This window comes from Prunus dulcis, chromosome 5 (genome assembly GCF_902201215.1).
Source record: "Prunus dulcis chromosome 5, ALMONDv2, whole genome shotgun sequence".
NCBI lineage: Eukaryota > Viridiplantae > Streptophyta > Magnoliopsida > Rosales > Rosaceae > Prunus > Prunus dulcis.
In genome coordinates this window covers 499,714-526,802 of record NC_047654.1, presented here as the reverse complement: position 1 = coordinate 526,802, position 27,089 = coordinate 499,714, and the positions used below count along the sequence as shown (strand labels likewise).

Genomic DNA, 27,089 nt, shown 5'->3' with positions numbered 1-27,089 from the left:
AAGCTAGCCCTACGCGCCCAGCTGTTACAATTATGAACTTGGGTTGGGAGGCCTCATCGATCGATCCCATGTTATTAATCATATTAGCTGCCAATTAATTAACACTCAAATCTACTCACATTCCTACTGCATCCTTTGTGAGCAATTTTTGTGTACCACCACTTTTCTCAACGCTGGAAACAATGGTTTCTCAAATATAAAACAAAGAATTAACTATGGATATATCAATTAACGTCAAGTATTGAAAAAGGTGATAAGAATATACCTTAAATTAAAGTGACGAGTAAAAATATCATCGTGCTTCTCTTATTTTCACTTGATTTTTCATTTAAGAGATTGTTACACATTCATGAACTATTTTCGATTTTCCTATAATTTTTATTATTAAATCGCAAACCCTAAAGAAGTAGAACTTTAACACTTGTAATCCACAGCTCAAAATTGATATAGATAAATAACGTTTGTAAAATGTAGAATCCATTTTATTTTTGTACTTATAAATGTTTTATGTTTCAATTTCAAGATGGACCATAGAATCAATGTCTTTTTTGAAAAAAAAGCAATGGGATGGGACCAGTAAAAACAACAAAAGTAGATCAATCAATTTAATACAGGAAAAGTCGATTAAAGATTTTTATTTTTATAATCACGGTCGAAGAAATTAATTAGGAAAGTTGAAAGTTCATGTGCAGTTTGAGTGCGTTAGGGAATGAAAACAAAATTCAGATATCAAGATGAGAAGAAGGGAAAGTGCATACATCTTGCATGAGGAAGCAAACAGGGTTAGCTACAAAGACGGGAATCATACATGAATCATAAAAACAGATAATTTGGATTATTGAGGGTTGTCTCAAATAATTTTATTTGAGAGACATCTTTTAGAGTCCTTTACGGAAAAATTAGGCCAAATAGTGAACCAAGCACTCAGAGTCGCTGCGAGGAGAGCTTGGAGGGCCCAAGCCGAAGTCCCAAGTTAGAGCTCAGGTTTGTCGTGACTCGAACCTTCTCACGACGAGGAAGAGAAGAGATGCTTCAGCATATGTTTTATAGGGAATGGATTCAAATTGTATGAAAAATTGGGAATTTAATTCAAGATGCTCAGTAGTAGATATCCAAGGGAAGAAAGAATTGAGAGAGACTAGAGAGGGCAGAGAGCGAGGGGAGAGAGGCTTTGAGGAAACAAATTAAAAATTAAACTTTATGTTGTAATGACGCATCATATTTTAAGTTGTTGGATCGTTGCAATGACCGAACTGAAGCTAAATGCTAGTAAATATGTAGACTCTAATGTAGAGGCTCGGGATATATATATATATATATATATAGGCGGATCCGTGGCACTATGTTTTTTACACAATTTTTGGGCCATTAGATTACTCCACTTTCAATAGTTGAGATTAAACCTGATATGGCAAGTAGTTTTAATTTTTTAAATAGACAATCATTAATTTTATTTTCTCTCTCATAGAAATAAAAGAAACGATTTTCTATCTCCTCCCTTTTTTTTTATTGGAGACGTAATCCCATCTACCTCTTTAATATCAAATATTTTTTAAGGTGTAATAAATAAAGAGTCTCACCAAAAATTAAGGCCCAAACCGTGAAGAGTCTCTTCAGTTTTCCCTTTTTCACGCACATGCATATGCAGCCATCAATTCATCTTTAGTAGTTCTTTTATGTCAAAACAATTTCTCCAATCTTAATATAGATATTGTCTCATCAAAATGTTGGAGCACACGCAAGTTACTTCCTCCAACTCTCAGTGCATATCTCAGGGGAAATTAATCAAATTTCAAGTAAACTTCCAATCATAATTGTAGCCAATTTCTGGAATGGTAAATGCCCAGTTTATTACGCTCATGATTCACAACAATCTGTAGCTCAAAGAATGATTCTCCCTCCAAGGCTACCTATGTATATTGTATCACCTCGACAGGTGCTATCTTGAACATTGTTCATCTCTAATATTCTAAATTCATGTTCACATTGTAAGAATACTGTCTATAAGTTTTCAAGCATAAGAATCTTAATCAAAATTAAGCCCTATGTCTACTTTCAATGATCTAAATAATTTCAATGGTTCCAAAAGGATAGCTGCCAGTTATAGAGCATCATTTTTAATCATGAATGGTGATTCAAATTAAAGAAGTTCTAACCTCATCTAATTGGTAAAAGTGAAGGTTGATCAATAGAACTTGCCTTTTTCCCGAGATAATTAGCAAGTATTGTGACATCAAATTTTCACTTTGTATTCTCTCCATATTAAAACGATAAAAGTTCTTAATCGAAAAAAAGAAACAGTAATAGTCAAATTATTATTTTTATATGAGAAGATTAAAATCCCTAAATCAAACCCTCAAAAACAGACGGAGGTCTTTTATGGTCTCATGAAAAAGAGGGAGGGAGGAGACTCTTGTTGCAGATAGAGAGAGAAAAAGAGATCGAGATTTTTTCTAGCCTCATGAGAGAGAGAGAGAGAGAGAGAGAGAGAGAGAGAGAGAGAGAGAGGTGTGAGAAAGAAGAGAGATTACTAAGAAAAAGGAAGAAGAGAGAAATCGTTTCTTTTATTTTTATGAGAGAGAAAATAAAATTAGTGATTGTCTAATTAAAAAATTAAAACTACTTGTCATGTCAGGTTTAATCTCAATCATTGAATGTGGAGTAATCTAACGGCCAAAAAATTGTGTCAAAAACATAATGCCACGGATTCTACAAGGAGCTTCAGTGAAGGGACACTCTTGTAGGACCCACTTTGTATTGTATTTGATTAATCCAAATAGTCTATTTTGTAGATATTCATTTAAAGACCATCTCTATAAAAATAAAAAAAATAAAAAAATCACTTGAATCTAATATCATTTGACCACTCAATTGAAATATTGAAATTTTAGTACTTTCTTGAAGCATTGTGTTCATTGATTTTGTAGGACACAATTGGATGTCGAAAAGGTTTCCGATTTGTCTAATTTTTGGCAAAGATGATCTATGAATGTAGACTTAAAAAAATAGATTGTTTGGATTGTTGAAAAAATATGAGATATTTAGTCATACACCCATTCTTAGCACTAAAACTATAAAAATAAACCATACGCCATTTAATTTCTATAAACATACCCAAAAAACTCAAAAAATGACAGCTAGCCCTATTGAATTTAATTTTAATTATTAAATTACTTTAATGCCCCATTGAGTGTTTTGGACTTTTTTATGAGGTTATTGGGTTTGGTTTGTTTGAAGAAATCAATGGCAATTTTGTAATTTAAAAGAAGTTAAAAGCATTTTTGTTATGTTGTAAATAGGCTTTAAGTGTGTTTCTAAAATCCATTTCATATATGTTTTTTTAATAATTTGAGCTCCTATATTGGGTATTATAGTGAATCTCCCAAAAAATATTTGTAAGAGACCCTAAACGATGTCCTTCAAATAAAATTATTTCAAAAATCCCTCGACAAAATGAGACTACATGTATATAGCTATTAACATGATTTGCAATATTGTACATATGGTTTCGAACCAAAAGGTGTACGCACCCACCCTTCTTACTTATTTACAAAATTAATATTCCGAAATTGACGCTGTTTTGGACTCTCATTTAAATTAAACAAAACTCTCGTTTTGGGCTGTCAAATACAACTCCCATCCATCTCCCTACATGGCTCCATTGTTATTTCCTACCTGACAAAGGAGAGAGAGAACTCTCTTCATATTATTTCTACACATCGTTTGCTACATTTACAAAACAAGAGTCCACTAACTTCCGAAGGAATAATAATTTCCAAAATATCGTCACTACACTAACAGTAGTAGTAATCTGATCACAAAACTAGCAACTTTCTTGTCTTCATCTAAGCAAAGATAGTGAATTAGACCTAATCAGAGTCGGAACAAGAAAAATAAAACAAAGAAAAAACTTTCTTTGACAACTTTACGGTAGTATTATTTTTTTAATTATATTTGGAACCGTTGAATAAAACACCCACTCAAAGTTTTAGCATAACCCAATTCCATCCTTAAATTAGATTATTATTTATTTAAGTAAAAAGTAGTAGTGTTTTAAGCACAATCCTGAACTGGTACCAAAAGAAAAGGCACCATCTTAATAAATCATGGGAGATAGAAAAAGGCAAATAACAATTCAGAACACATGGAATGATACCCACTGCATTAATGGAGAAGTACTTTTTCTGGTTTTATACTGTTAACAATGACATACAACAAAAAGCTATGGTTGAATGGCGTGGTGCGGTTGGTAAATTGATACTTTTAATTGGTGAACTACTTAGTGTCTTAATGATAAGGGTTTGAAACCTGTTTGAAGTGCTTTATAATCAAGAGCCCCAAGCGAAAATTAATCCCTCCCTTCGAATGTGGGAATATCTCATGATATTTAAAAAATAAAATAAAAATAAAAAAATAAAAAATAAAAGCTATGCAAGTGAGAACTTTAAAAAAAGGGCAAAAAAGAATTTCAAAATTTGAACCCGACGTGAATCGAACACGCAACCTTCTGATCTGGAGTCAGACGCGCTACCATTGCGCCACGGATCCTTGTATGATGATTTCTATTTTATATTTATTATAACAGTGAGAAAGCAACCCTAGAGCAGCGTCCCTCTGATGGACAGCAATTATCATAACCTCAAATATTCGAATATTTCCCAAGATTCTATCAAGTTTGTGTTTAATAACCACCAAAACAAAAATTATATATATTATTGTCTTTAAGAGGGAATGCTGATATTGCCCCTTTTTCTTTTTTTTTTTCTTTTTTTTTTCTTTTTGTTGTTGTTGGAGCCCTTGTTTTATATTTTGCTTCTTTCATTTTTGAAACCCAATTCTAAGTCCCTAAAAATATTCAACGTATAAAATGGCTTGGGGAAATGCCCTTTTATTTTTGGCTTTCCACAAATAGGCTCATTCTAACATGAAATATTATACAAAAATTCATATAGAGCCTATTGGAGATAAAACCCCAAAACTAGCCACTTGTGATTCACAGTTTACCCATTGAAAAATGACAAGTGTTTAATTTTGAGTTTTTCTCTCCAAATAGACTTTATATATGAGTTTTTATATAATACGTCACGCTTAAAATAGGCTTAATATCTTCTTCTTTTTAAAGAGAATTAATTAAATATAAAAAAAGTAGAATTTACAACAGCATCCGCTTGAACTAACGAAACAAGTCCATCATCCAAATCATACAATCATGTAAACTAACTCAAAGAGCATGGTGTGCTCTTAGACTATGAGCAACCTTTGTTTGCTAAACCTGTATTGAATCACCATGGACCAAAAAGACTGAGAGATGTTTTTATCTCATCGACAATATTACCTTCTTCTATTGCAACTATACATTCCTCCTCAGCCAACACCATTTGAACAGCAGCAAGAGCATCAGAGTCCAAAATAAGATCATCAAGAAAACCAGCTCTTGAGCAAAACGAAGACCATAGAGCATAGCCAGAGCACAGCTACCATGTTGATTTATGAATTTGGTTATGCGGGAGTAAAAGTTAAGGCCCAAGTAACAAGCCACTTCTCATGAACCCTAAATTTGAGGGAGTGGAGGGAATCAACATGATATCCACTACCATTGAACATGGAGATAGATTAGGGATATTGGACTCCAAGTCCAAGGGTTCAGTGCCTATAAAAGGCCAACTAACCTCCAACATAAGAGAAGAAAGAGATGATTAATTCTACTACAATATTCCTGAACGAACACTAACTTGAGCTTCATAGTGTTTTCTTGCAGGTACCCCCCTCCTCACTCACTAGTGATAATCGAAGATGGTGTCCGGCTTCTCAACATGAAAATCAAATTACATTTTGAAAGACCCAAAATTTCATGCTCCAACAAGCTCAAACAAAACAATTTATGACAAAAACACTTCACCACTATATAGTTGTATTTAATCCAGAAGTTTTCCTGTAATTTTTATTTTATTTTATTTATTTGGGGTAGGGAGGGGACGAGGAAATTCCATAAATTTTGGAGTACATTTGAAAGCATGAAAAACCTTGATAAAAATGGATATTAGATACTATTGCAAAACATGTATCACCTATTCTAAAATATAATCCTCAAACCAATATATGTTCTTTTTGGTAAATTACCAACCAGTAAACCAAACCCTTTAATACTCATTCAAAAATGTTACACAGAATTGCGAACTGCTTAGAACACTATCTCCCGCGATTTTTACACGCAAACTGAAAAAAATAAGCTTGGGTAAACAAGGAACATTCTGATATTAGCAGGCATGTCTTTAGACATCCTGCATCCTTACAACAAATAAGGCATTGCTATTGCTACTGGGACTTTTTTATGAATATAAATTTACAGAACAAAAGAATGCAACATTTCATCTGACAGGGTGTTCTCCGGTCGAATAATGCTGCAGATGAGGCTTAAGAAATTAATCATCAGTACAAAGAATTTTGTGGCTGAAAAATATAACTCATTTAACCAACATGTCGATCATGTGTGTTTTGTCAAACACAAACTGTCTTTAACTCATCCCAATGAGAAGTTGCCATCGGCGACTTATCAATCAATAAATCTGAATTGGAGAAAAATAAAATCCAGAAGCCACAAAAGAACGGAACAATATTACCTTGAAAAAAGCCGTCTGTCATTTCCCCCCTTCAGATTCAGCAGTCCATTTCTCATTGTTCTTGCTTTCTAAGCTGCTTTTCGTTTCAATTAACTTTTGTTTTTCTTCCTGAGTCTCTTGTGCTTTTACTTGATTCACATCCTCAGGCTTCTTGCTTGTAGATTGCTGATACATAACACCACCTGCCATGCATATCAACAGGCCCACTGTACCAACAAAGGTTGAATGTTTGTCCCAAATAACCAGATTAATCACAACTGTTAATAATTTGTTCACTATACCAAGAACAGTAAATCCAGTTGCAGAAATAGCCCTTCGGCAAGAAAACCCAAAGAAAGAGATGGATAAACCAAATAAACATGATAACCCCACTGGCAAAAGCACCTCAAGAGAATACCAATCTGATTCATCTGAGATTTCATGCTTAATCTTCTTCAATTCACCCATTACAAGTAGTTCCAACGGAAACAGTAGAAGAGCCTCAAGATTGTTATACAGTACAAGACCCCATGTATTTAAACCAATGGTCATTACCACATGCTTTATGTAGACAAAGTCTATGGACATGCTTACCAAGTAAGCTAGAGCCCAACTATAAGCCGTTACTGTGAACTGGTAATCTGTTAGTACAAAAATCACACTTCCCCCAAAAATAGTGGCAAGTGAGGTCCATGTCCTCATTGATGGCCATGGTTGGTGCAAGAAAAGAGTCTCTCCTATGGCAACAAAAATTGGAACAACAGAACGAAAGACAATGAAAGTGTCAACATTAGCATGGAGAAGGAGCTCACTGTTAGTGAAGAGAGAGAGGTAGAATATAATTGCTGCTGGTAGGAAGCGCCACATGGTAAGTAGGTAAAGCGAATCATACTCTATCAACTTAAGCTGGCCACAAACGAGGACCCCAATAACACTTGTAAAATACTGTAAAGCAGTTAGTGCCCCAGGATAAGGAAATTTCACGACAGCCCATTTGTTGATGATGGAAAGCAACGAGGCAGATAAGCAGTAGCCAGCGGCTACCCCATAGACTGAGATTTGCTGGAGTAAAACACTATACGAGTTTGATTGGCTATTACCGAAGAGAGTGGGGGAACTAGAACCACCCTGGACCTGACGGCCCCGACCAGCTTCAGGATTCTCCACACCATTATTATTAGGCATCTATCACAGGATCAAAAGATTCTGTTAGTCCATCAAGAAAAACAGGATAGGGAAAATGCCCCTGGTTGCCAGAACCACAGGGTGCACAGACTTCCTGATAAAATTATTTGCACAATTTGGAAACAAATGTTTAACAGAAAAATCAGGAAAGAATAGCAACACCTTTCTCACGGGCGCTTCAGCTTCATCCATCTTCCCAGCTTCACCAAGGGCCTCCACTTGTTCAAGCAAGTTCTTTAATTTTTCCTCCACAACAGACAACTGTTCATACTGTTCAGTTGACGGTGGATGTGGCGGTGCAGGTTCCACCTCCTGATGACGGCGTTCTCGCTCACGCCTTACTCTTCTATCCAAATCCATCACCTGCAATGCAAGTAGAATAAGACAAAGACATACATGTGAATAATTCGAGATCATAATGCCCACTGGCTAGAAGAGCAACTTACCAATATCTCACAAAACTGAGCAAGTTCAGCTTCAAACTTGGCCACATATGCATCATGCTGTGGGGACTTCTCAAAACTAAAATCACCAACATATAAAAAAAACCACTTAAAACTGAGACAATAAAATACAATCACAATGCCATATCAGGTAAAAAGGGAAGAAAAAAAATGTAGCAGGCAGCAGGTGATGTATTTTGTGTTTTATATGAAAACGAAAACAGCAAGTTCTCAAGTTTTCTGATGAAAAGGAAGAGAGTGTATTAAATGAACTCAGATGATAATCTGATCTTTAAGAAAAAAACTTCAACTTTTGACAGAACAATCTAGATGCTCCTATGAAAGCTTAATGGGAGCAATGATATACCCTTTTCCAGACAGTGTAAAAATATTTATTCATCAACTGTTTACAGGTAAGAAAAATGGAAAAAAAAAAATGAAAAAAAAAAAAGGCTTGCAAAGGGTTCAAGCACCAGGAACAGAACCCTTAAAAAAAATAATGAAAAAAGCAGCACATCATGACATGTGCAACATCAGCAAGCAACTAACATATCATTCCACACATATAAAGCAGATAATTATTCATAAAAATGGAGATTATTAGCAAAATCATGAAAGCAATTAAGTTGACATGCGAAAAAGGCAAGGACTTTATAATTATATTTCATTCAATTTGGATGCACTGAAAAAACGCAAGATGAAAACCCAAGTAACATTTCCCACAGGAAAATACTAATCTACACAAAATATCCAGTTAATCACCTTTCTTTCAACTTGGGGTCATGTATTCTAGGGCAGGGTCCTGATTAAGAAAACAAAAGATGTGCTGTTATTGATGTGTTGCTCTCTCCAAACATATAAAAAAAGCAAATGATTCAAAAAACTAAATTTCAGAATCCTGATTCCTTGTTGGTTTTTCTAAGCAACCAGATAGACTGTTAAAAAGGTGTAATTCAATACGAATTGAATAGCAATGCACCTATATCGCTTCGAGTATTGACGAAGAGATCGAAAGGACAAAAGCGAACCAGATAATGCCCACAAACCTCCTTATCGTCCCAAGTAAGTTCCCTGCCCCCATTTCTCCCTTCCTCCGTCAAACTATGTGCTGAAATTCACCAATCAATCAAAGCAAGAATAAGCACACAAAAAATATCCCATTGAATGAAATAAAAAAAATCCAAATGCCCGGAGAGGCATAAAAAAAGAAAAGGCAAATGGGTATGTAGAAAAGCAACGATTAACCATGGTTGTTCGAGATACCTGTGCCCATAAGTTTGTCAAGCAGAGAGGGAAATTCAGAAGGGTTTGAATTTGAGAAATAAATAAAAACAGAGAAACAATTTTGTTTTTTTTGTTTTTGTTTTTTTTTTTTTTAAAGGTGAAATGGGGGAACAGAGAAACAATTTTAGTTGGAGAGGGAAGGGTATCAATGCACCACCGTTGTTTGCTTCGCGGTCTTTTTTCGGAGAATTCTCCCGTGCTTTTTTCTTATTTTATTTTTTTAATTCCATTGATTATTTCTTATTTGTGAATTGAAGTTACATTTTTAGAATTGATAGTCTAAACTACAGCACGCTACTAACGAAGGGGCCTGTTTTTCTAAGAAGCACTTTTAGAAGCGCTTATATTATAAAAATGTTGAAACTTTCCTAAGAAATCGAAGTACTTTTTTCTAAAGAAGCATATGACAAGTTCTTTTTCAAAAAACACTTCTACGGCTCATAAGGATTTCTAAACTTTTCTGCCAAATGCTGTTAGAAGAGCTTTTGGTTGTCTGAAAACACTTTTAACCCTTTCAAAAGTACTTCCAAATAGACCCGAATTATTTTGGAGTTTTAATTTTTGTTTTATAAATTTAATTTTATCTTTATAATTGTTTAATAAATTATCAATTTTCTATCAATTTTTACCGAGGTAGAGACCACTTTAGCATAAAGAATGAGACTCGCATAACTTACAGGAGTTTGTATAAACTTTTGTAAATTATCGATTTAGGGGTTATTTGTAATTTGCTGGAAGAAAATTTGGATATATATTTTTTTTGTTTCGAAATAAAATGGGTTTGTATGCTAGTTATATACAGATGCACTATACAGGAGAAAATAAATACGTTTGCAATTTTTACAACTATATCCTTTCCTCGCATCTTACAGACTATCGACCCGATCTCTCTTCTTCTCCCTCCCTCCCTCTCTCATCCACCTCACGGCCCGCCTGAATTTATCTCAGGTAATCTCTTAGCCACCAGATTTATTTACGCTATCGTTTTACATCTGGTGTTGTTTCAGTTTGGATTATATCTGTCTGAGATCGTGGCTTCCATAATTTCGCAGTTGAGAGAGGTTGTTTTGTTTTTTCTTTTTCATTCCAGATTTGTTAGCTTTTCGTTTGACACCAATGAACGAAAAATCTATTGATTCCATGTTTTTAGGTTTATGGGTTTTGATATGATTTTTGGGTTGATTTCTAAAATCGCCTTCTTAGTGCAAGATTTGGTCATTTGTTAATACATATATATGCATTGTGCTGACCCAGTTTAGGTTTTGCCATTATTAACGTCCTAAAATTCGAGTGATTGAAACTCACCTCAGCCGAACTTAAGAAGTTGTTGATTGGTAAAAGACTTTCTGTATCTCTGAATCCAATCACACTTCAACTTTGAGGTCTAAATTTTTGTTTCTTTTTTATTTCAGCAACCAAAAGGCATAGAATAATGGTTTTGTACCGGTTAAATTGTAGCAGGCACAAATGACAAGGATATTGATGGGCTCTAGTTCTGTACATTGTAAATTATACTGTTTAATGTAGTCAGTGAGAACACATATTTGTCCTGATAGTTTCTTTTCTGCCTGATGTAGTGGATATCAACTTAGAATGGCTGGCAGAGCTCATATCCCCACTAAGAGCTCAGCACTCATTGCCATGATTGCTGATGAGGTATGGATAATGTTGTTCTGTAATTGTTTTGGTTGAAATAGTTGTTGCAGTTTTGATTTGTCTTCCTGATGAGATGATTGTTATCATGTAGGACACTGTAACTGGATTTTTGCTGGCTGGAGTGGGTAACGTTGACTTGCGGAGAAAGACAAATTATCTTATTGTTGATTCAAGTACGTTTTGAGCTTTTTTTATGCTTGAACTTTGGAACTTCATCCATACTGGTAATCTATTTCTATATGTTTGTATGCAGATAGGTCATCAGGTGGACTAAAATGCCAATTATGGTATATGATTAGTAATCTATTTGTAAGAATATTTTACCAACTAATCCAGTGGGTAAACGAAATAGGGGGGCCTGGGAAGGGGAAGGGAAACTACAAACTTCTAGGAGATGTATTCTAGGTAAAAGACTATTATCTTTTTGTTGAGAAGTTGCTCTTTTGTAAGTATTGTTGCAGTTTATCGATGGTATAAGTTTTTGTTCTTGTTTATCAAAGAAAAGCAAGCAAATTAGGCTACCATTCATTAGTGAAGAAAGGTATAAAATTACATTTTGGTCAGTTAAATTTGGTCTGCTGTGACAGTCCTTTCGTATTCCTTCTGTTCTTCTTAACGAGTATCACAGCACTTTAAATTAAACAACAACTTGGTCCCTTAAATGAAAAGTTTAGTTTCTTTTCTGTTTTTGGTGTGAAAAACTTAGCTATGAATTCAAATTAATACTTAAAGCAAGGTTCAGTATCTGGTGCTTAATTATTATTATTATTATTATTATTATTATTATTTGTGTCTAATAGTATTTGTTTTCTGGTTTTCTGCTCAGAAACAACAGTGAAAGCAATTGAAGATGCATTCAAAGAGTTTACAACAAAGGAGGATATTGCAATTGTCTTGATCAGCCAATATGTAAGTTCTTTCTCATACTTTGAAGTTCTTCAACTGTTATGATTAGAGGACTTTTCTGGTCCGCAAGGCAATGTCCTTATTGCCGTCCAAGTGGTTGCAAAACATATTAGAATTTATAGCAATCTTTGTATGCATTCCTTCCAAATTTGTTGTTAGTTGAAGATTATTTGAAAAGGAAATGACCATTTTCTACGCTTATACCAGGTTGCAAACATGATAAGGTTTCTAGTTGATAGCTACAATAAGCCAGTTCCAGCTATTTTGGAAATCCCTTCCAAGGATCATCCCTATGACCCTGCTCATGATTCAGTTCTTTCAAGAGTGAAGTACCTCTTCTCTAGTGAATCTGTGGCATCAGGAAGGCGTTGATCATCAAGTATTTTCATGTGTTTTGCTCAATAAGTATTGCATTGCTTTTGATACCATGTATGGTTTTTCCCTTGTTCACACCAACTGCTCTGTTACTGACCGACAGACGGTTGGTATATATTTGTACGTATTTTAGTTTCCTTTTATGCGTAAACCATCTGTAAATCATACCAATGCAAATTAAATCTCATTTTATTTAATAGGAATAAATCTCATGTCATTGTTGATCTTGATGAGAGTATGGTTTTGTTTATGAAAGCTCTCATTTAAGTAGAATTACAGAACAATGTCAGAAAAGTTGACGAGAAAATTTACTCTTTTTTATTTTTTTTTATTTTTATTTTTAATCAAAACCATTTAATATTTCTTTGGCAAATGATATTTCCTACTATTTCTCAACCTCAAACTTTCACGTTGGTTTTTTGAAGTTTCCTTGTTATGTTATGTCCAACATTTTCCTACCGTAATTTGAGCAACCCAAACATTTAATTTGAGATTATTTTATTTTGGGTTAAATACTTTTTTGGTCAGAGTTATACACAAAAATTCAATTTCATCATTGAGAGAAAAATTTAGTCAAATTGGTTACTGTGTTTTTCAAAGTTTACAATTTATAGACATTTCGTTATTTTCCGTTAAGTGTAGTTTTTGTTTTTATTTTTATAGGAAGCAACTTCAGTATTCTTACTCTAACTCAACGAATTAGGGTATATTTGTGCTATAAGGGTCTAGCAAATTTTGGAAAATTTTGGGTTGAAATCGAAATTGTAAGGTATAAGGAAAATCAAAAGGTCAAACCAAATTAAAATGAAATCTACAACTTACCAATATATTTTGGTGTCTATCACCTTGAAGAAAATAATTGGAAGGTGAAAAGAACGTGCTTTGAAGGTGGAGTGGAACTTAACGGAAGATAACAAAATGTCTATAAATTGTAAATTTTGGGAAACACAATGACCAATTTGGCTAAATTTCTTGCCTAAGTGACCAAATGGAATTTTCGTGTATAACCCAGTGAACAAAAAGGTATTTAACCTTTTTTTTTTTTTTTGGTGTGGTCAAAGGGTTCATTTCCTTGAGTTCTAATGAGCAAATATAATTTGTAACTTAGACGATCATGACCTATCAATAGATCAGATTTTGATCTGAATTCAATTCCAATCCTGTGTAATTAATAGGAGATGGATTGAACTTCTTAATTCGATAATCCGATTACAATGCGAATTCAATAATTCGATTATAAAATGGATTCGGATATGGATTATAGTTGATTCGATCTGACTTAGTATGAAGTATAATTTAATTTTTCTATGCTTTATATTAGTATTTTATATGCGTAAATGAGTAATTTTAGTTTTATATGCACTAAGAATACACTTAAGACTAATTTTTATGATAAAATATCAAAAATTGATATAAAAAGTAGATAAATACAAGTGTAAACAAGTAATTTTAGTTATATGCACCAAAAATACACTTAAAACTAATTTTTATGATTAAATATCAAAAATTGATATAAAAAAACATATAAATAGAATAAAAGAACGAGACTACTAATGGAATTTGGATTTTTTGTACATCTCAAAATAAATCCGATAATAATTTGATTCAACCCAAATTTGATATTCTGAATACGATCTGGATCCGATAATTTGATTATAAATGAATTTGAATTTGAATTGAGATATATCCGATCTGAATCCAATCCGTTTACTTGACGCTCAAACCTGTCCAACCTACCTGTCCAACCTACCATGCCATTCTCTAACTATTTCTAATTGTAGTTCTTTCAATATACCACAAATTAATCCCGTTCAAATGCTTAACCACTCGCTCGAGCCTAATACACAATATATTTCATAATTCAAATGGTTCATTTTTCATGTCATAATTCGAAGATCATTCCTCCAAAGTTTTATTCAAATCAAAAATCGTCTAGCTAATTGATTATTATTGTGAACAATTTCTTATTTATCGAAAATATTATGTTTGTCCATTTATTTGGTCATTGTTAGATAACTAAATGTTTTTTTATTTCAGTGAATTTTTCGTAGAGATCATCATTGATTTGATGATGATCTAAGAAATAAATTATGTGATTAGAGCCACATTAACTCACTAGTTAGTGTTCTTGAGCAATTACGTGAATGACGTGTATTGTGATTCTCCAAATCAAGAGAAAAAGAACTCACAAATTCAAGGTGCACTTGCACTATTTTGTTTTAAAATTAGATCCTCACCGTCCGTTTGATCCAACAGGCAGTAAATCTCCTCCGCATCTTCTTCTTGTTGTTTTTTTTTTTTTTTCCTGACTCAGCTTAGAATGGAATATCAAACTGATTATCTCATTCCCAATTTCTGACGTCGATCCACAAATTCGAAGTGCACTACTTTGTCAGTGATTACTAACAAGTTCCCTGTTCTTTGAGCCCTACAATTACAAACGGCACGTAATTCCTTCACACAAATGGTAACATCTTCAAAACCCTAAGCCCTAATTCGTTCTCAGGTATGAAATTGAAGCACTCAATCATCCTCTAATCTAATGGCTTCCATTTCGACTCTCCAAGTCCTTCCCTTTCCGGTATGTTTCTGAAACTTTTTCAATCCTTGCAACAAATTATTACTATTAGTTCTATTCACTGATTTGATTTTGGCATTGAATTCTGAATCATAGCTCTCACATTTGGTCTCAAAGCATCGAACCCCTTCCCTCCTGCTGAAGCTTAGATCCGAATTCGGGTCAAGAAATGGTGAGCTCAGCTGGGCTGGACGATTAATAACCAGTCAGAGGTTTCTATTGAAAGCCATTGACGGCTCGGTTAGCTCCTCTGCTGGTCAAGACCAGAGTCTCCGTAATGATGGGGTAGTCAAGAGTAAGAACAAAAATGGCATAAATCTCAAAGACTCTGTTGGCAAATTACACGGAATTATCAGCTCCTTCTCTCCCGTCGTCTACTCGGTAAGATTTTCATTTTTAATATTGGGGTTTCTGTGATGGAAATGTTGGAAAAAGTACTCGGTTTCTTTTTCCGGGTTTATTTCAGTGTCTGTACATTGGCTAGTTTATATATTTACAATTTGCAACTGGTTTAAATTTTTTCTTCTTCTTTTTTTCGAATAATAATCAGATGCGGCAAAGAGTGGGATCCAATTTGGCAATTGGTTTATGTATTGCAGCTGCATTTTTGGTCATTGCTTTGAGAGTGTATGCGGTGAGGAAATCAAAGTACAATCGTCCTGGCTCTGTAGCTGATCTCGTTAGACGTGGCCAGCTTAGATCTGATAGAAGAGGCATGTATGATTCCAACCCTTTTTTTCGTTGTCGTTGTGTAGAATTGTTTAGGGCATAAGTTTGAAAACTTTCAAATTGTAAGTGTATACTTATTTTTTGCCCTTTGCAAATGTTCGGTGCCCGTATGTCACAGTTCACAGCCTCTCAAGTATGATGACCCATTCAATAATCCATTGGTTAAGGTTGGTAAAGGCAATTCAACTGTAGAGATGTGCGGAAAGGTTTATCGCCTAGCCCCAGTTACCCTTACAAAAGAGCAGCAAGCTGTCCATCAGAAAAGGAGATCACGGGCTTACCAGTGGAAGAGACCGACAATATTCCTAAAGGAAGGGGAATCAATACCTCCTGATGTTGACCCTGATACGGTTAGGTGGATTCCTGCCAATCATCCTTTTGCAACCACTGCCGGTGACATTGATGAAGACTTAGCACAAAACAATGTGTATCAGAAACATGGTGTTCCTTTTCGAATTCAAGCTGAGCATGAAGCACTGCAGAGGGTAAGCGTGAATAGAAGGGGAAAAAAAAGCCTTGCAATGATGCTCTACTTTTAACAATTTCTAGCGGTTTTTATTTTTTGTAGGAGCAAAAGCTGAACAGGCTAGTGATGGACTCTAGCAATGATAGTGATTTTGTGAAAGCATTCAAGTCAGGTCCCAAGTCACCCGAGCATGGAGAAGAAAGCCCCATCAATAATCAAGCTGGTAACTCCAAGCCGCCGTTGTCAGAATGTGGCCCAAATTCCTTTGGAATTATGTCGCCGTCTGAGGAAACACATGATTGAATTTAATCGTTGCTTCTATTTCTATCATTGTGGATCATCAAATTACTCAACAAGGACGACTGGGACTCTGAGTTTTACTTAGCAGGTCCAGATATCGTATTGAATTGCAACCTAAAGTTTTGAAATATGATGTAGCTACTTGAGATATCCGGTTTAAAAAGTTCAGGTTGGGCTGTATATAGAGTCATGTAGTTTCGTATCTTAAATATACTGTTTGTAGATGACAATTTAATACTCCAGAATGGTGTACCCCTTACTTTATCTGATATTTTTTTATACTGATTTTAGTTCTTGATTAGACTGAAATTCAGTTAGTAGTCATCGTTAAACAGAATCGAACACCTGCTTGTTGATGTTATTTACCCTGATAGTCAATGACCTCGATAAAGAGGATGGTTCTGATGGCCAGGATCAAGAGGAAACATAGACTTGAAATTATGCAGAAGTGCAAGAAGCTAAGTGGAGTGGCAGCTTATATATAAGAGAAATTTTATGTTTTCATGGCAAAATGAGTGATGAGAGGTTTCAGAAGGGCATGTAGAATCGGAAACCTGAAATTTATTTATTTGAATGCTTTATTTGAATAAGGGCATGGGTGTAGGATGTCCCCATAGTCAATGAATCAACCATCTCTGCTAAGCTTTTTAGTATTATTATCTCCAAATAATCTAGGTTATCATACACAATCAAAATTGAAGAATGAAGCTGTTTGAATATAAAATGCAGTACAACGAGCAAAATCTCCGTACAGAAGATGGGAGGACGCCACAAACTGCAGAACTAGCAAACCGATCAAAGCTTCCAATTACTCGCTTTTGGCGGCGGCAACTTGTCTTGCACCAACCGCAAAGAATTCAGTAATGACTTCAAGGGGCATGCCTTTGGTTTCTGGAACCTTCAAGAAGATAAATATAAAGGAAATGACACAAACCACAGCATAAATACCAAAGATACCAGCTAGGCCTATTGAATCAAGCAGCACAGGTAGTGTGTAGGTGACGATAATGTCCCCAATCCAGTACACCAGGGCGCAGATGGCAATGCAGAGGCCACGTACCCTTGTCGGAAAGATCTCCGAGCAGAGGATATTTGGAATTGGTCCATAGGCCATGACAAAGCAGCAGAAATAGATGATAACACAAATGACTGATAAAGCCGCATGAAGAACTGTACCCAAGGTCACAAGGTTGGCAATGATTAGGATGATGAGTGTCACTACCAACACAGGAATTGTAGTCAGTAGCAGCGTCCTGCAATAAGGAATGTTTAATTAAGATTTAAACTTAAAGTTCTTCCTCTAAAACAAAAAATGAGCCAGAGTTCCAAATTAAATCTTTAGGACAGTGCACCAAGAAAAAAAAAAGGAATTAAGCCAACAGAAAGAACATTTTAAGTTATTGAGCTCTTGAGGAGCGAGCCTTAATTTGAGCAGATTGTCAAGAATCATCCGACCGCAAAACTATTACGCTACTTCCTTTCATAAGATAGCCTTAGCCTCACATCTTACAAATGTTTAACATTTTATAAAATAGAAATTAATTCAAGAAGGCCGCATAGGACCACTATCTTAAAACATAAGGCAGCTTAACGCAGACTGTCATTTGCAGACAGCCAAACCAGCTTTTTGTGTAATGCCACAGCAATTTGTTAAAAGTTATAGTTAAAAGATAAGACCTTGGATATGAGCAACCCTAACTGAAGAGTTTCTGGTCAGATTAAAAATAAATAAAAGTACAGAAGAATTAATCACCTTCTACCAGAGATATCCATGAGCTTTATGGCTATGGCTATACAAGGAAGCATCAACAATGTTGTGAATGCGCTTATGAGGAAGGATGAAGACTCTGTACTGAGACCCCAGTCTTCAAGAAGAACTTCAACACCTGCATCTTCAAGAATTTGAGGAGTGTAGTACAGAACCCCATTTATGCCGGAAAACTGCACAATTATTTAAGGAACACTTTAGTTGCCGGTCAAAGAAAAAAATTTAAGGAACACTTTAGTCATTAGTTTCCCCCGAGAACACCAAAAGGGAGATATTCTAACTGAGAAGGGATTAGGAAAATGTCATAAATAAAAAATTATAGATTCAGATACAAATGAAGAACAATGCATAACAAAATGGACGTTTTATGTGCCAGACATTTTTTACATCGCTAGGACTGGCAGGAAACATCATGAATCACATCAAATAAACTTGATGATTGTCATTCTCAGAAAGTTAGCTAGAAAAAAGTATCACATTTTGCCAATCCCAATGAAAAAAATGTCAGATAAGATAGAAATGAGAATTTTATAAATGTTTATAAATTATAACTATTTACTACCTGCTGAAGAAGCTGGATTCCTATTCCAACGAACAATGCATGCTTAACCCCTGGTTCAAACAGAGCAGCCCAGATTGGTCCTTCTGAAGCTGTTTCCGATGGATGAACCATTGCAGGTCCAACTGCATGCTGATCTATAAGCTCCTTCGAATATAGAGCAGGCTGACTGACCAGAGCAGCTGCCTGTATAAACTCACCTTCTGCAGGAACATCACCACCAGGAAGTGACAAAAGGGACCCACGACGGGAGCCTGGGCCTCCCTCCTGGTGCAAATATACCCTTTTAAATTCTCCTTCCTTCTTTCCATCCCCGCCTTCTTTCTCAGACCACTTCCATGCCAATTGCCAGCCGCCACCAATGCCTGTGCTACCAACTGTCTCCCCTGTTCCTTGCATGAGACTGCTGTGCCGCCTCATGCTTAGAACACTGCCATGGGAAGCAGGGGGCACTAAATCCTTTTCCAAACTTGTTGCCTGGCGTGAAATCAATGGACTATGCAGATTGTCATCTGAGTCTCCCCCTGCAGCGTCAGATGCGTAGCCCTCACCTTCTCTCTGCAAGCTCTCTTCATCCCATTGTTCAGTTTTAACCCGAGGATCTGCTGTGCTGAACATGCTCCCAAAGTTAGGAAAAAGCATGCTACGGGTACTAGCAGTCTCTGGGAACTTTTCATGGACACTACCAAACAGAGCGACGAGAGGGTCCATTAGAGGCACACCCTGGTTTACCATGCTTCCTTGGCGAGAGACAAGACTAATAAGGGAACCCTGTCCCGTGACAGGTCTGGCAACCCAGGAAAGGCCTTCCTCAGGTCCATATAACCTAATTTTGTCTTTGTCAGCTGGTTCCTGATCGTCAGCAAGTTCATCAGCGGGGCCTATTATGTACTCTTCTATAGATGTTTCACCCCCAATTCCAAGACCTTCAACCAGCAAAGCCATTTCACCTATAAACCATGATGCATTAGCAAGATTCACATGATAAATTAGTAACTGAATAGAAAAGGTCTGAGAACATAATTCCTCCATAAGTAATGCATTTTCCTACAAGCATTAGTAATAATTTAACCAAATGTCTAAACAACTTCTTTACAAGCAAAAACTATTTCTCTAAATAAGAAAGAACATTAAACTTTAAATTGGAAACCAAAGGAAGTAGAAAAGGCAACTCCGAGTATCTTTTACCCATAACGATAATATGCAGCTTTTTGTCCTAAAATATATTGAATCTTTATCAAGTTCAGTGAATCATGCATGAATTTATGATAAGAATTTTAGCATGCACATTTCAATGCATGAGACAATAAGAGTTGGATCCACTGAAACAAGAGACAGATGATATGCATTTGGGAATCAGGATCTCTACATACAAACATAATATTGCAAGCAAGTAATAAGCAACAAACCAGAAACGTCTTCAGTGCCACGTAACTGCTGGAGAACCTTCTTTGCCTCAAGCATCCTGCCCTTACTCACAAGCCATCGAGGAGATTCAGGCAAGTAAAATACCGTTAATGCAAAAAAGATAATAGAGGGAATGGAAAGAACACCGAGCATCAGTCTCCAGTTTGGTGAGTTCATCAGTGACATCCCAAAAACCATACAATATGATAAAAACATGCCTCCTGAACCAAGGAACTGTGGAAGAGTATTTAATGATCCCCTTATATCTGCTGGGGCAGTTTCAGATATGTAGAGCGGGACGAGAGTAACTGCTAGACCAATTCCAAATCCATCTAATAGCCTTGCTATACATAGTACATAGACATTGGGCGACCAAACCATTACCAAGCCACTCACAAAATAAAGGACCGATGAGGCTATTAACATTGGCTTCCTACCAATCGAATCTGATATGACTCCTGAGCATGTTGTAATAGCTGTTGCGCCAATGAGTGACATGGCCACAACAAGGCCTTCTAGAGAGCTTCCCAAATCGAAATCTTCCGTTATGTAAACAATAGCCCCTGAAATCATAGAAGAAAGAAGTAACTAGATACTACTATATTAGCAGAAAATGATAACCAGGGAAAACATGAAGTTAACAAAACAAATTGGGACAAACTCTGTGATTGAAGTTAGCTAAGCAGATAAAATTCCTGGGAAAATACAAAAATACTTTGAATCCCAATGCACACAGACTGCCCAAACAAGAAGAGGAGGCTTGAAATTCTAGTTCAAACATGTCTAAATTTACAACTTTAAAACAAACAGATATAGAAATCTGTACCGGCAATTGTAGCATTATCCCATCCTTGCAGAAGGTTACCAATTGTAGCAGCAATAGCCACCATCACAGCTCCCCTCATCTTTTCACCAATGAATGAACGAGAACCCCAATCTCAAACAAACCTGAAAGGAAAAAAGTACCCACATCACAAAATTAATAAATCATTCCAACTATAGAAAGACCCAGATCTAACTCACTCATAAGTAACCATTCCTCACTGCAAAAGGGCTAATGGGCCTCTGCATCTCCCTGTCCCAGAATGCAACAGATCCTTTAGATTGCTTACCTCTTCAGGGGGTCAAGTGAGGCTTGGCACAGAGAGTTTGCTAAATGTAAGTTAATATGGAGCACCCACAACTAAATTTAATAAAAAGGGACCCGGTGGGAGAGAGAGAGAGAGAGAGAGAGAGTAACCTTGGACACCAAGAGAGCTCAGCTCACCGTAACCTCTGCTTCGAAAGCAACAACGTAAATATCTTAAAATGGGTGATGGGTGAGGACTGACTGGCTGGCTTCTTAGGCAGAATCTTGGTATACAGACAAATACAGCCTCAAGTTTTACAAATTTACTAATATTATTTGGCAGTTTAAGATCCAGAATCCCTCAAAAACTCAATCGAGATCGAAAGTAAGAGAGAGAGGAAGAAACAGAGAGAGAGAGAGAGAGAGAGAGAGAGAGAGAGAGAGAGAGAGAGAGGTTTAAGCAGCTTTTGCCAACAACCCTTCAACATCCGTCAACTGTAGTTAAGACTGAACCACTTCACTTCTCACTCACTCACAACTGAGTTTCAGTTCCGGATAACTCGGAATTCTCAGAGACTTGAATTTGGAACAGACCTGGATAGAAGTAGAGATGAAAATGGTTTTGAATAAATTCCCAAGAATTCATACTTTGCAACTGCGAGTGGGGCTGGGAGTGAAAGATTAGGTAGTAACGAATTAAATAAGAAAATTAAAGAAAATATAAATAAATAAATAAACAAAGAGAGTGCAAGCAAGGGAGCTGGACAGTGGAACCTACTAATCTCTGGAGCTGAATTCCAAACGGTCCAAACCATATTTGCCATGCTAGAATAGATTGGTTCTTATTTTCTTTCTTTCTTTTTCTATTTGATTTTTCTTTTAAATTATGCATCTTTGTTTTCATGTCGATGATTGAAACTGCCAATTTCTGAACTTGTCTCGTTCTGTGATTTATTTTTATTTTGTCCAATTAAAATTCACCATTGCTTTTGCTTGCATAATATATAAGCAGATATTTTCTTTGTTTCCAAATTCCGAGTTTTCTCTTTCCCTCTGATTTTCACCTTTTTATAGCTACCTTTTCTCCGCTTCTTTTGGATGCAGAAATCAGTCAGCACACGCACCAAAGAAAACGAACAATTTTATTATTATTACTATTTTGTCGGAAACTTTGAAGGGGATATAAAAAGAAAAAGTAACATAAACTACGTATTGAAAGATCTCTCTTTATTATTGACAACAAAAATAAAAATAGAGGCACAAATACGTATTGGAGAATCTCTCTTCATTATTGACAACAATAACAAAAATAGAGGCACAACATACCATGAATTCTGTAAATCTTGTCTCGATTCTCACGAGTGATTTTTGCTTAATGAAATTTGCTAATTAAGTCCAAAATGACATTGAAAAATAGAATAATATAATTTTTTGACAAAATAGAATAGGATTAAATATATTTTTTATCCTTGGGTTTTACATTAATTCAATTTGGTCAATGATAATTTTTTTAGTCAAATTGGTCACTATGTTTCTCAAAGTTTATAATTTATAAACATTCTGTTATCTTCCGTTAAATTCAGTTTTTAGTTTTATTTTTCTAAGAAATTTTGGGTTGAAATTGAAATTGTGAGATATAAGGTCGCAGATTCGGATGCTATATTGAAGGCTGAATCGATTGAGTGAGAACCGTACTGTTATCGGTGATCATGGTTCGAATTGGATCAGTTTCACTTCAAAACCGTGGTCAAACCAATTACAATATAACGGTTTGGTTTGGTTCGATTTTGACATAAATCACGGAGGAAACCAAACCAAACCAATTTAAGACGGTTTCGTTCAGCCGGTTTGGGTCTTAGCCCAATTCTCTTTCTTTTTTCATTTTTTCAACATTGTTAGCCCAATTACAAAAAAATAATAATAATAATCACAATTTGCTACAAAAAAAATTTTCATTTTCTAGCCATCCTCAAAACAAAATGCCATAAAACTTTAAATTTTAATAACAAATATAACTACAATTCAAATATCAATAACTCCAAGGTCCATAAAATTTCAAATTCACATCCATATTTTGTTATCATACTAGTAGACAGCGCGGTTCGATTTAGGCAGGTTTATAAAGCTCAAAATCGAACCAAATCAAACTATATATGGTCTAGTACGGTTTTTAAACCGTTTGAATTTTTCTTGGTCAAAACCAAACGAAACTGGTAATTAAGATTTGGATGCCCACCCCTACATATTGTGACTTCGAATGGCAAGGAGACGTAATCAGGGTGATAGAGCACCAAAATATATGGTAAGTTGTTGATTTCATTTTAATTTGGTTTGGCCTTTTAATTTTCCTTATACCTCACAATTTCGCTTTGAATTCAAGATTTCCCCCAATTTGTTAAACCCTAATAGCACAATATACTGCACTTAACAGAAGATAACTGAATGTCCATAAATTGTAAACTTTAGAAAACACAGTAAAAATTTTGATTAAATTTTTCTCAATGACCAAAATAAATTTTCGTGTAATATCCATTGACTTAAAAGTATTTAATTCAATATAATAACATAATTGATTTCTTCATTTCAATGCCGCCTTTTCTTTTTGCCAATAATTTCATTTCAGTGTTAATGTATACAAGTTTTTACCACACTACATCAAAATATAAAACCTTTGAATAGATGCTTGGAAAAGAATATGTCCACACCTTATGACGAAAAGTGTACTCATCCAAATACAACCACTTTGCAATGTTGTCAGGGTTGATTCTAACTTTTGGGTGGCCGGGACACAACTTAAAATGAGGCCTTTCTCTTTTGTATACAAGCAAGGTTTAAGAAAAAATAAAGAAAAAAATTCTGCAAATCTTTCCGAAACTTACTCCAAAGAGGATGATACATTGCAAATCTACAAAGAAAAAATTATAGTTAAATCAAGAAATTCATAATACATATCTTTAATCACACCTTAGCTCCAATTACATACATAAAGGTTATACATGTCCTTTTTGTTTTTCTTTTTTTGTCAATAAAGCTTCATTATACAACCACAAAAGGCCAACAAAACAAGAATCATAGAGCCACCAACCAAAGAAAAACATAAGAAACAGAGCACCAGTGAATAAATTTGGAGCATATGGTTTTTGCAAAAAAGATTTTACAAAAAATGTCTTCACAAACAAAATGTATGGAATGTTATTGCAAGAACATTAAAAAAAAAAAAAAAATTAATAATTCAAACAATCGAAATCAGATTACCTTTAGAGAACTTACATATACCAAGATCAGAAAAAAAAAATGTGGTGAATTTTTGGCTGAGAGATCAAAGAAGACTAAGGAGTTCGAGAAGTTTTTTTATAGAGGGTATGAGTGTGGTATGAGAGGAACGAGAAGGGAGATTACTACAAACGAAATCTTTTTCTTGTTCCCCTCATACCACGCACGTGATATGTTAGTCCATTAATTTTGGAGGAACTTGGCAAAAATGAAAATGAAGCCATTTTTGTTTAACACTTACCTTATTTTGAACAAAAATTATAATAAAAAGTTTCAAACCTAGGTGGTAAGTAGGTTAGTTTAATTATTCAAAAAAAAATGCCCATTATATGAAAAAGAAAAATGCCAAAAAAGCATTAGTTTCACACATAAAATGCCTTTTTTTGCTAGTATATTTACTGGACTAGAGGTGTGTAAGAGGCCTCATTTTTTTGTGAGCCCTGTGCGGCTGTGCCGTCGCCCAGCCATATAGCACTACTACGATTTACTATTTGCGCGACGGAAGTTTGCGCGACGAACAAACTTTCGTCTCGCAAGAAGCATTGTTGCGACGAAAAAAAAATTCCGTCGCGCATACAACAGAAAACTAGCGCGACAAATAATTTCGTCGCGGAAACAGACTATGCGCGACGTAAATAAATTTCGTCGCGCAAAGGTGGTAAAAAACTATTTTGTTGGCGCCAAAATCTTGCGCGACGACAGAGATCGTCGCGCATGACAGTATTGCGCGACAATTCCTACTATTCGTCGCGCAAAGATGGACAGAAAATTGGCTCCTTTTATGGCGGTAAAAAAAAATGCGTAAAGTTTAATAGCGGTGCGTTCTTGCGCGACGAAATAGTTTTATTTGCGCGACGAAAGTTAAACTTTGCGCGACGCCGGATTTTTTATGCGCGACGGAATTTTGTGCGACGAATAATTTTTTTCGTCGCGCAAAAAAGCAGATGTCGACACGTGATTGCGCGACGGAAATGTTGTTTTGTGCGACGGAAAAGTTTGTTTTCGCGACGGCGTTTTGCGCGACGAATTATCTTGTTCGTCGCGCAAAGTCCTACTTCTTCATATTAGTATCTGCCATTGCAGAGGCAGAATGCAAAAATTGCATTCTGCCTCTCTCTCACTCTCCTTGCATTCTGCCTCTCTCTCACTCTCCCTGCCGCTGCTCTACTGTGAATTCAGTACATTTATTGGGTATGTATTTTTTGTCGTTAGTTTAAATGTATTAATGTAAATTCGTACTAATGCTATTAATTTTGTTCTCGTTAGGGATATTTGTGATTAGTGATTGGTGGAGAACTATTGAGAAGGTATGTTATTGTAAAAGTTTGTTTGTTATGTTTGTATTTTTTTTTTGAAGTTATATGTTTATAATGTTGTGAAATTGTGCGTGACGTAGCACAATGTGTTGTGATGTACGAAGTTAATTGAAATTAACTTCGTACATTTATTTTTATGTTTAGTAACACGTAGTTTCCCGCTCGAGATTAGTTGGATTTCGTGCATGGATGCGTAAGGCATGACTGCGGTCCAATTAATTCTTGAATTGTCCCATTATTTGGACAGTTTGGTAATGCATAGTGTTGTCACATAATCTTCGGCTACATGATTAGGTTTCGATTGTGGAGATTTCGGTGTCATCTCGGTACGTTCTTCGGGTGGTACGTAGGTATTTATACCTATGCCCACTTCAAGAACTGTGTCGAGATGCTGCCAAAATTAATCCACGTCGAAATCTAATCTCATGTAGCCGTAGGTTACGTGACAGGACTATGCATTCCCGAATGGGATAGGGCCCTTACCGGAGGCATAAGGTGACATTATAACTTCGTATGAAGTTGTTGTGATTGTTGTGTCGTGATTGTGGTTTCAGGAATTATGAGCAGAAGGTGGATACAGAACCCGAATAGATGCGCAGACTAATACTTGGATGGAATCGAGGATTTTATTGAGTTTGCACGTAGACACAACCCGGGTGCAACTAGAATCCATTGTCCTTGTAGGAGGTGTAACAACACGCTGTGGGAGACAATTGAAAATGTTGGATTTCATTTAGTAAGGAATGGAATGATTGAAACATATAGCATTTGGAACCTTCACGGCAAACAAGTAGACCATGCTTCGTCTTCAAATGCCCCAAGAGTGGACAATGTTGAACCTATTGTGGATCCTAATGATCAAGTCATGGGTATTATACAGGATGCTTTTCCATTCGCATCGACCAACATCAATCAGGAAGGGGAAGATGACGCGCCTACACCAATAGACAGTGCGGAGTTTGAACAGTATGAAAAACTGTTAAAAAATGCCAACCAAGAGTTATACCCGGGGTGCGAGAGCTTTTCCGTTCTCACTGCCATTGTGGAGCTAATGCACGAAAAATAAAGTATCGTATGTCGAACTTGTGTTTCGATTACTTTTTGGGGGTTTTCAAGAGAATGCTTCCGACGGACAATTGTTTGTCGAAAGATCATAAACATGCACAGAAGGTGTTG

The 27,089-nt window shown here is 35.7% G+C and overlaps 4 protein-coding genes and 1 non-coding gene across 10 annotated transcripts; 2 read left to right on the top strand and 3 right to left on the bottom strand.

The window, feature by feature from the left end:
- Positions 1-4,476: 4,476 nt before the first annotated feature.
- Positions 4,477-4,548, bottom strand: TRNAW-CCA. Its single transcript has one exon. It is a non-coding gene; the product is annotated as a tRNA-Trp (tRNA).
- Positions 4,549-6,127: 1,579 nt separating this feature from the next.
- On the bottom strand, positions 6,128-9,592 carry LOC117626902 (GDP-mannose transporter GONST3). 3 transcript variants are annotated; one of them, XM_034358701.1, is made up of 7 exons: positions 9,491-9,592; positions 9,207-9,335; positions 8,990-9,029; positions 8,231-8,306; positions 7,947-8,147; positions 6,621-7,784; positions 6,128-6,413 (listed from the first exon to the last, which is right to left on the bottom strand). In XM_034358701.1, the coding sequence occupies exons 1-6, from the start codon at positions 9,498-9,500 to the stop codon at positions 6,639-6,641; spliced, it is 1,602 nt and encodes a 533-aa protein (XP_034214592.1). In that variant the 5' UTR covers positions 9,501-9,592; the 3' UTR covers positions 6,128-6,413; positions 6,621-6,638. The 3 variants fall into 3 exon arrangements, with proteins under 3 accessions (XP_034214592.1, XP_034214591.1, XP_034214590.1); XM_034358700.1 differs by having other exon boundaries at positions 6,128-6,401; XM_034358699.1 differs by having other exon boundaries at positions 6,128-7,784.
- A 704-nt stretch (positions 9,593-10,296) lies between these two features.
- LOC117627686 (V-type proton ATPase subunit F) lies at positions 10,297-12,678 on the top strand. The gene is made up of 5 exons (XM_034359886.1): positions 10,297-10,459; positions 11,089-11,167; positions 11,259-11,340; positions 11,994-12,076; positions 12,281-12,678. Exons 2-5 carry the CDS (start codon positions 11,105-11,107, stop codon positions 12,443-12,445), a joined length of 393 nt encoding a protein of 130 aa, XP_034215777.1. The 5' UTR covers positions 10,297-10,459; positions 11,089-11,104; the 3' UTR covers positions 12,446-12,678.
- Positions 12,679-14,686: 2,008 nt separating this feature from the next.
- Positions 14,687-16,865, top strand: LOC117627118 (protein MULTIPLE CHLOROPLAST DIVISION SITE 1). 2 transcript variants are annotated; one of them, XM_034359046.1, is made up of 5 exons: positions 14,687-15,029; positions 15,123-15,407; positions 15,577-15,743; positions 15,874-16,240; positions 16,324-16,865. In XM_034359046.1, the coding sequence occupies exons 1-5, from the start codon at positions 14,991-14,993 to the stop codon at positions 16,522-16,524; spliced, it is 1,059 nt and encodes a 352-aa protein (XP_034214937.1). In that variant the 5' UTR covers positions 14,687-14,990; the 3' UTR covers positions 16,525-16,865. The 2 variants fall into 2 exon arrangements, with proteins under 2 accessions (XP_034214937.1, XP_034214938.1); XM_034359047.1 differs by having other exon boundaries at positions 14,772-15,029; positions 16,305-16,477.
- Positions 16,866-17,065: 200 nt separating this feature from the next.
- LOC117627117 (monosaccharide-sensing protein 2) lies at positions 17,066-22,203 on the bottom strand. Of its 3 annotated transcripts, none has more exons than XM_034359042.1 (6): positions 21,496-22,203; positions 21,082-21,203; positions 20,258-20,818; positions 18,852-19,798; positions 18,275-18,462; positions 17,066-17,774 (listed from the first exon to the last, which is right to left on the bottom strand). In XM_034359042.1, exons 2-6 carry the CDS (start codon positions 21,158-21,160, stop codon positions 17,330-17,332), a joined length of 2,220 nt encoding a protein of 739 aa, XP_034214933.1. In that variant the 5' UTR covers positions 21,161-21,203; positions 21,496-22,203; the 3' UTR covers positions 17,066-17,329. The 3 variants fall into 3 exon arrangements, with proteins under 3 accessions (XP_034214933.1, XP_034214935.1, XP_034214936.1); XM_034359044.1 differs by lacking the exon at positions 21,496-22,203 and adding an exon at positions 21,368-21,416 and having other exon boundaries at positions 17,145-17,774; XM_034359045.1 differs by lacking the exon at positions 21,496-22,203 and adding an exon at positions 21,279-21,353 and having other exon boundaries at positions 17,145-17,774.
- Positions 22,204-27,089: the final 4,886 nt, after the last annotated feature.

What these genes read in the sequence shown, in the direction of transcription:
- LOC117627117 (XM_034359042.1), bottom strand. Translation starts at nt 21,160, where the DNA reads ATGAGGGGAGCTGTGATGGTGGCTATTGCTGCTACAATTGGTAACCTT. An exon ending in GAATCCAGCTTCTTCAGCAG is followed by an intron (nt 18,463 to 18,851) that starts GTAGTAAATAGT and finishes ATAATTGTGCAG; the next exon opens with TTTTCCGGCATAAATGGGGT. An exon ending in ATGGATATCTCTGGTAGAAG is followed by an intron (nt 17,775 to 18,274) that starts GTGATTAATTCT and finishes TCCTTATTGCAG; the next exon opens with GACGCTGCTACTGACTACAA.
- LOC117626902 (XM_034358699.1), bottom strand. An exon ending in GACCCCAAGTTGAAAGAAAG is followed by an intron (nt 8,307 to 8,989) that starts GTGATTAACTGG and finishes TGGTGATTTTAG; the next exon opens with TTTTGAGAAGTCCCCACAGC. An exon ending in CTCAGTTTTGTGAGATATTG is followed by an intron (nt 8,148 to 8,230) that starts GTAAGTTGCTCT and finishes CTTGCATTGCAG; the next exon opens with GTGATGGATTTGGATAGAAG.
- LOC117627686 (XM_034359886.1), top strand. Translation starts at nt 11,105, where the DNA reads ATGGCTGGCAGAGCTCATATCCCCACTAAGAGCTCAGCACTCATTGCC. An exon ending in TTATCTTATTGTTGATTCAA is followed by an intron (nt 11,341 to 11,993) that starts GTACGTTTTGAG and finishes TTTTCTGCTCAG; the next exon opens with AAACAACAGTGAAAGCAATT. An exon ending in TTGTCTTGATCAGCCAATAT is followed by an intron (nt 12,077 to 12,280) that starts GTAAGTTCTTTC and finishes CGCTTATACCAG; the next exon opens with GTTGCAAACATGATAAGGTT.
- LOC117627118 (XM_034359046.1), top strand. Translation starts at nt 14,991, where the DNA reads ATGGCTTCCATTTCGACTCTCCAAGTCCTTCCCTTTCCG. An exon ending in AGATCTGATAGAAGAGGCAT is followed by an intron (nt 15,744 to 15,873) that starts GTATGATTCCAA and finishes CGTATGTCACAG; the next exon opens with TTCACAGCCTCTCAAGTATG. An exon ending in AGCATGAAGCACTGCAGAGG is followed by an intron (nt 16,241 to 16,323) that starts GTAAGCGTGAAT and finishes TATTTTTTGTAG; the next exon opens with GAGCAAAAGCTGAACAGGCT.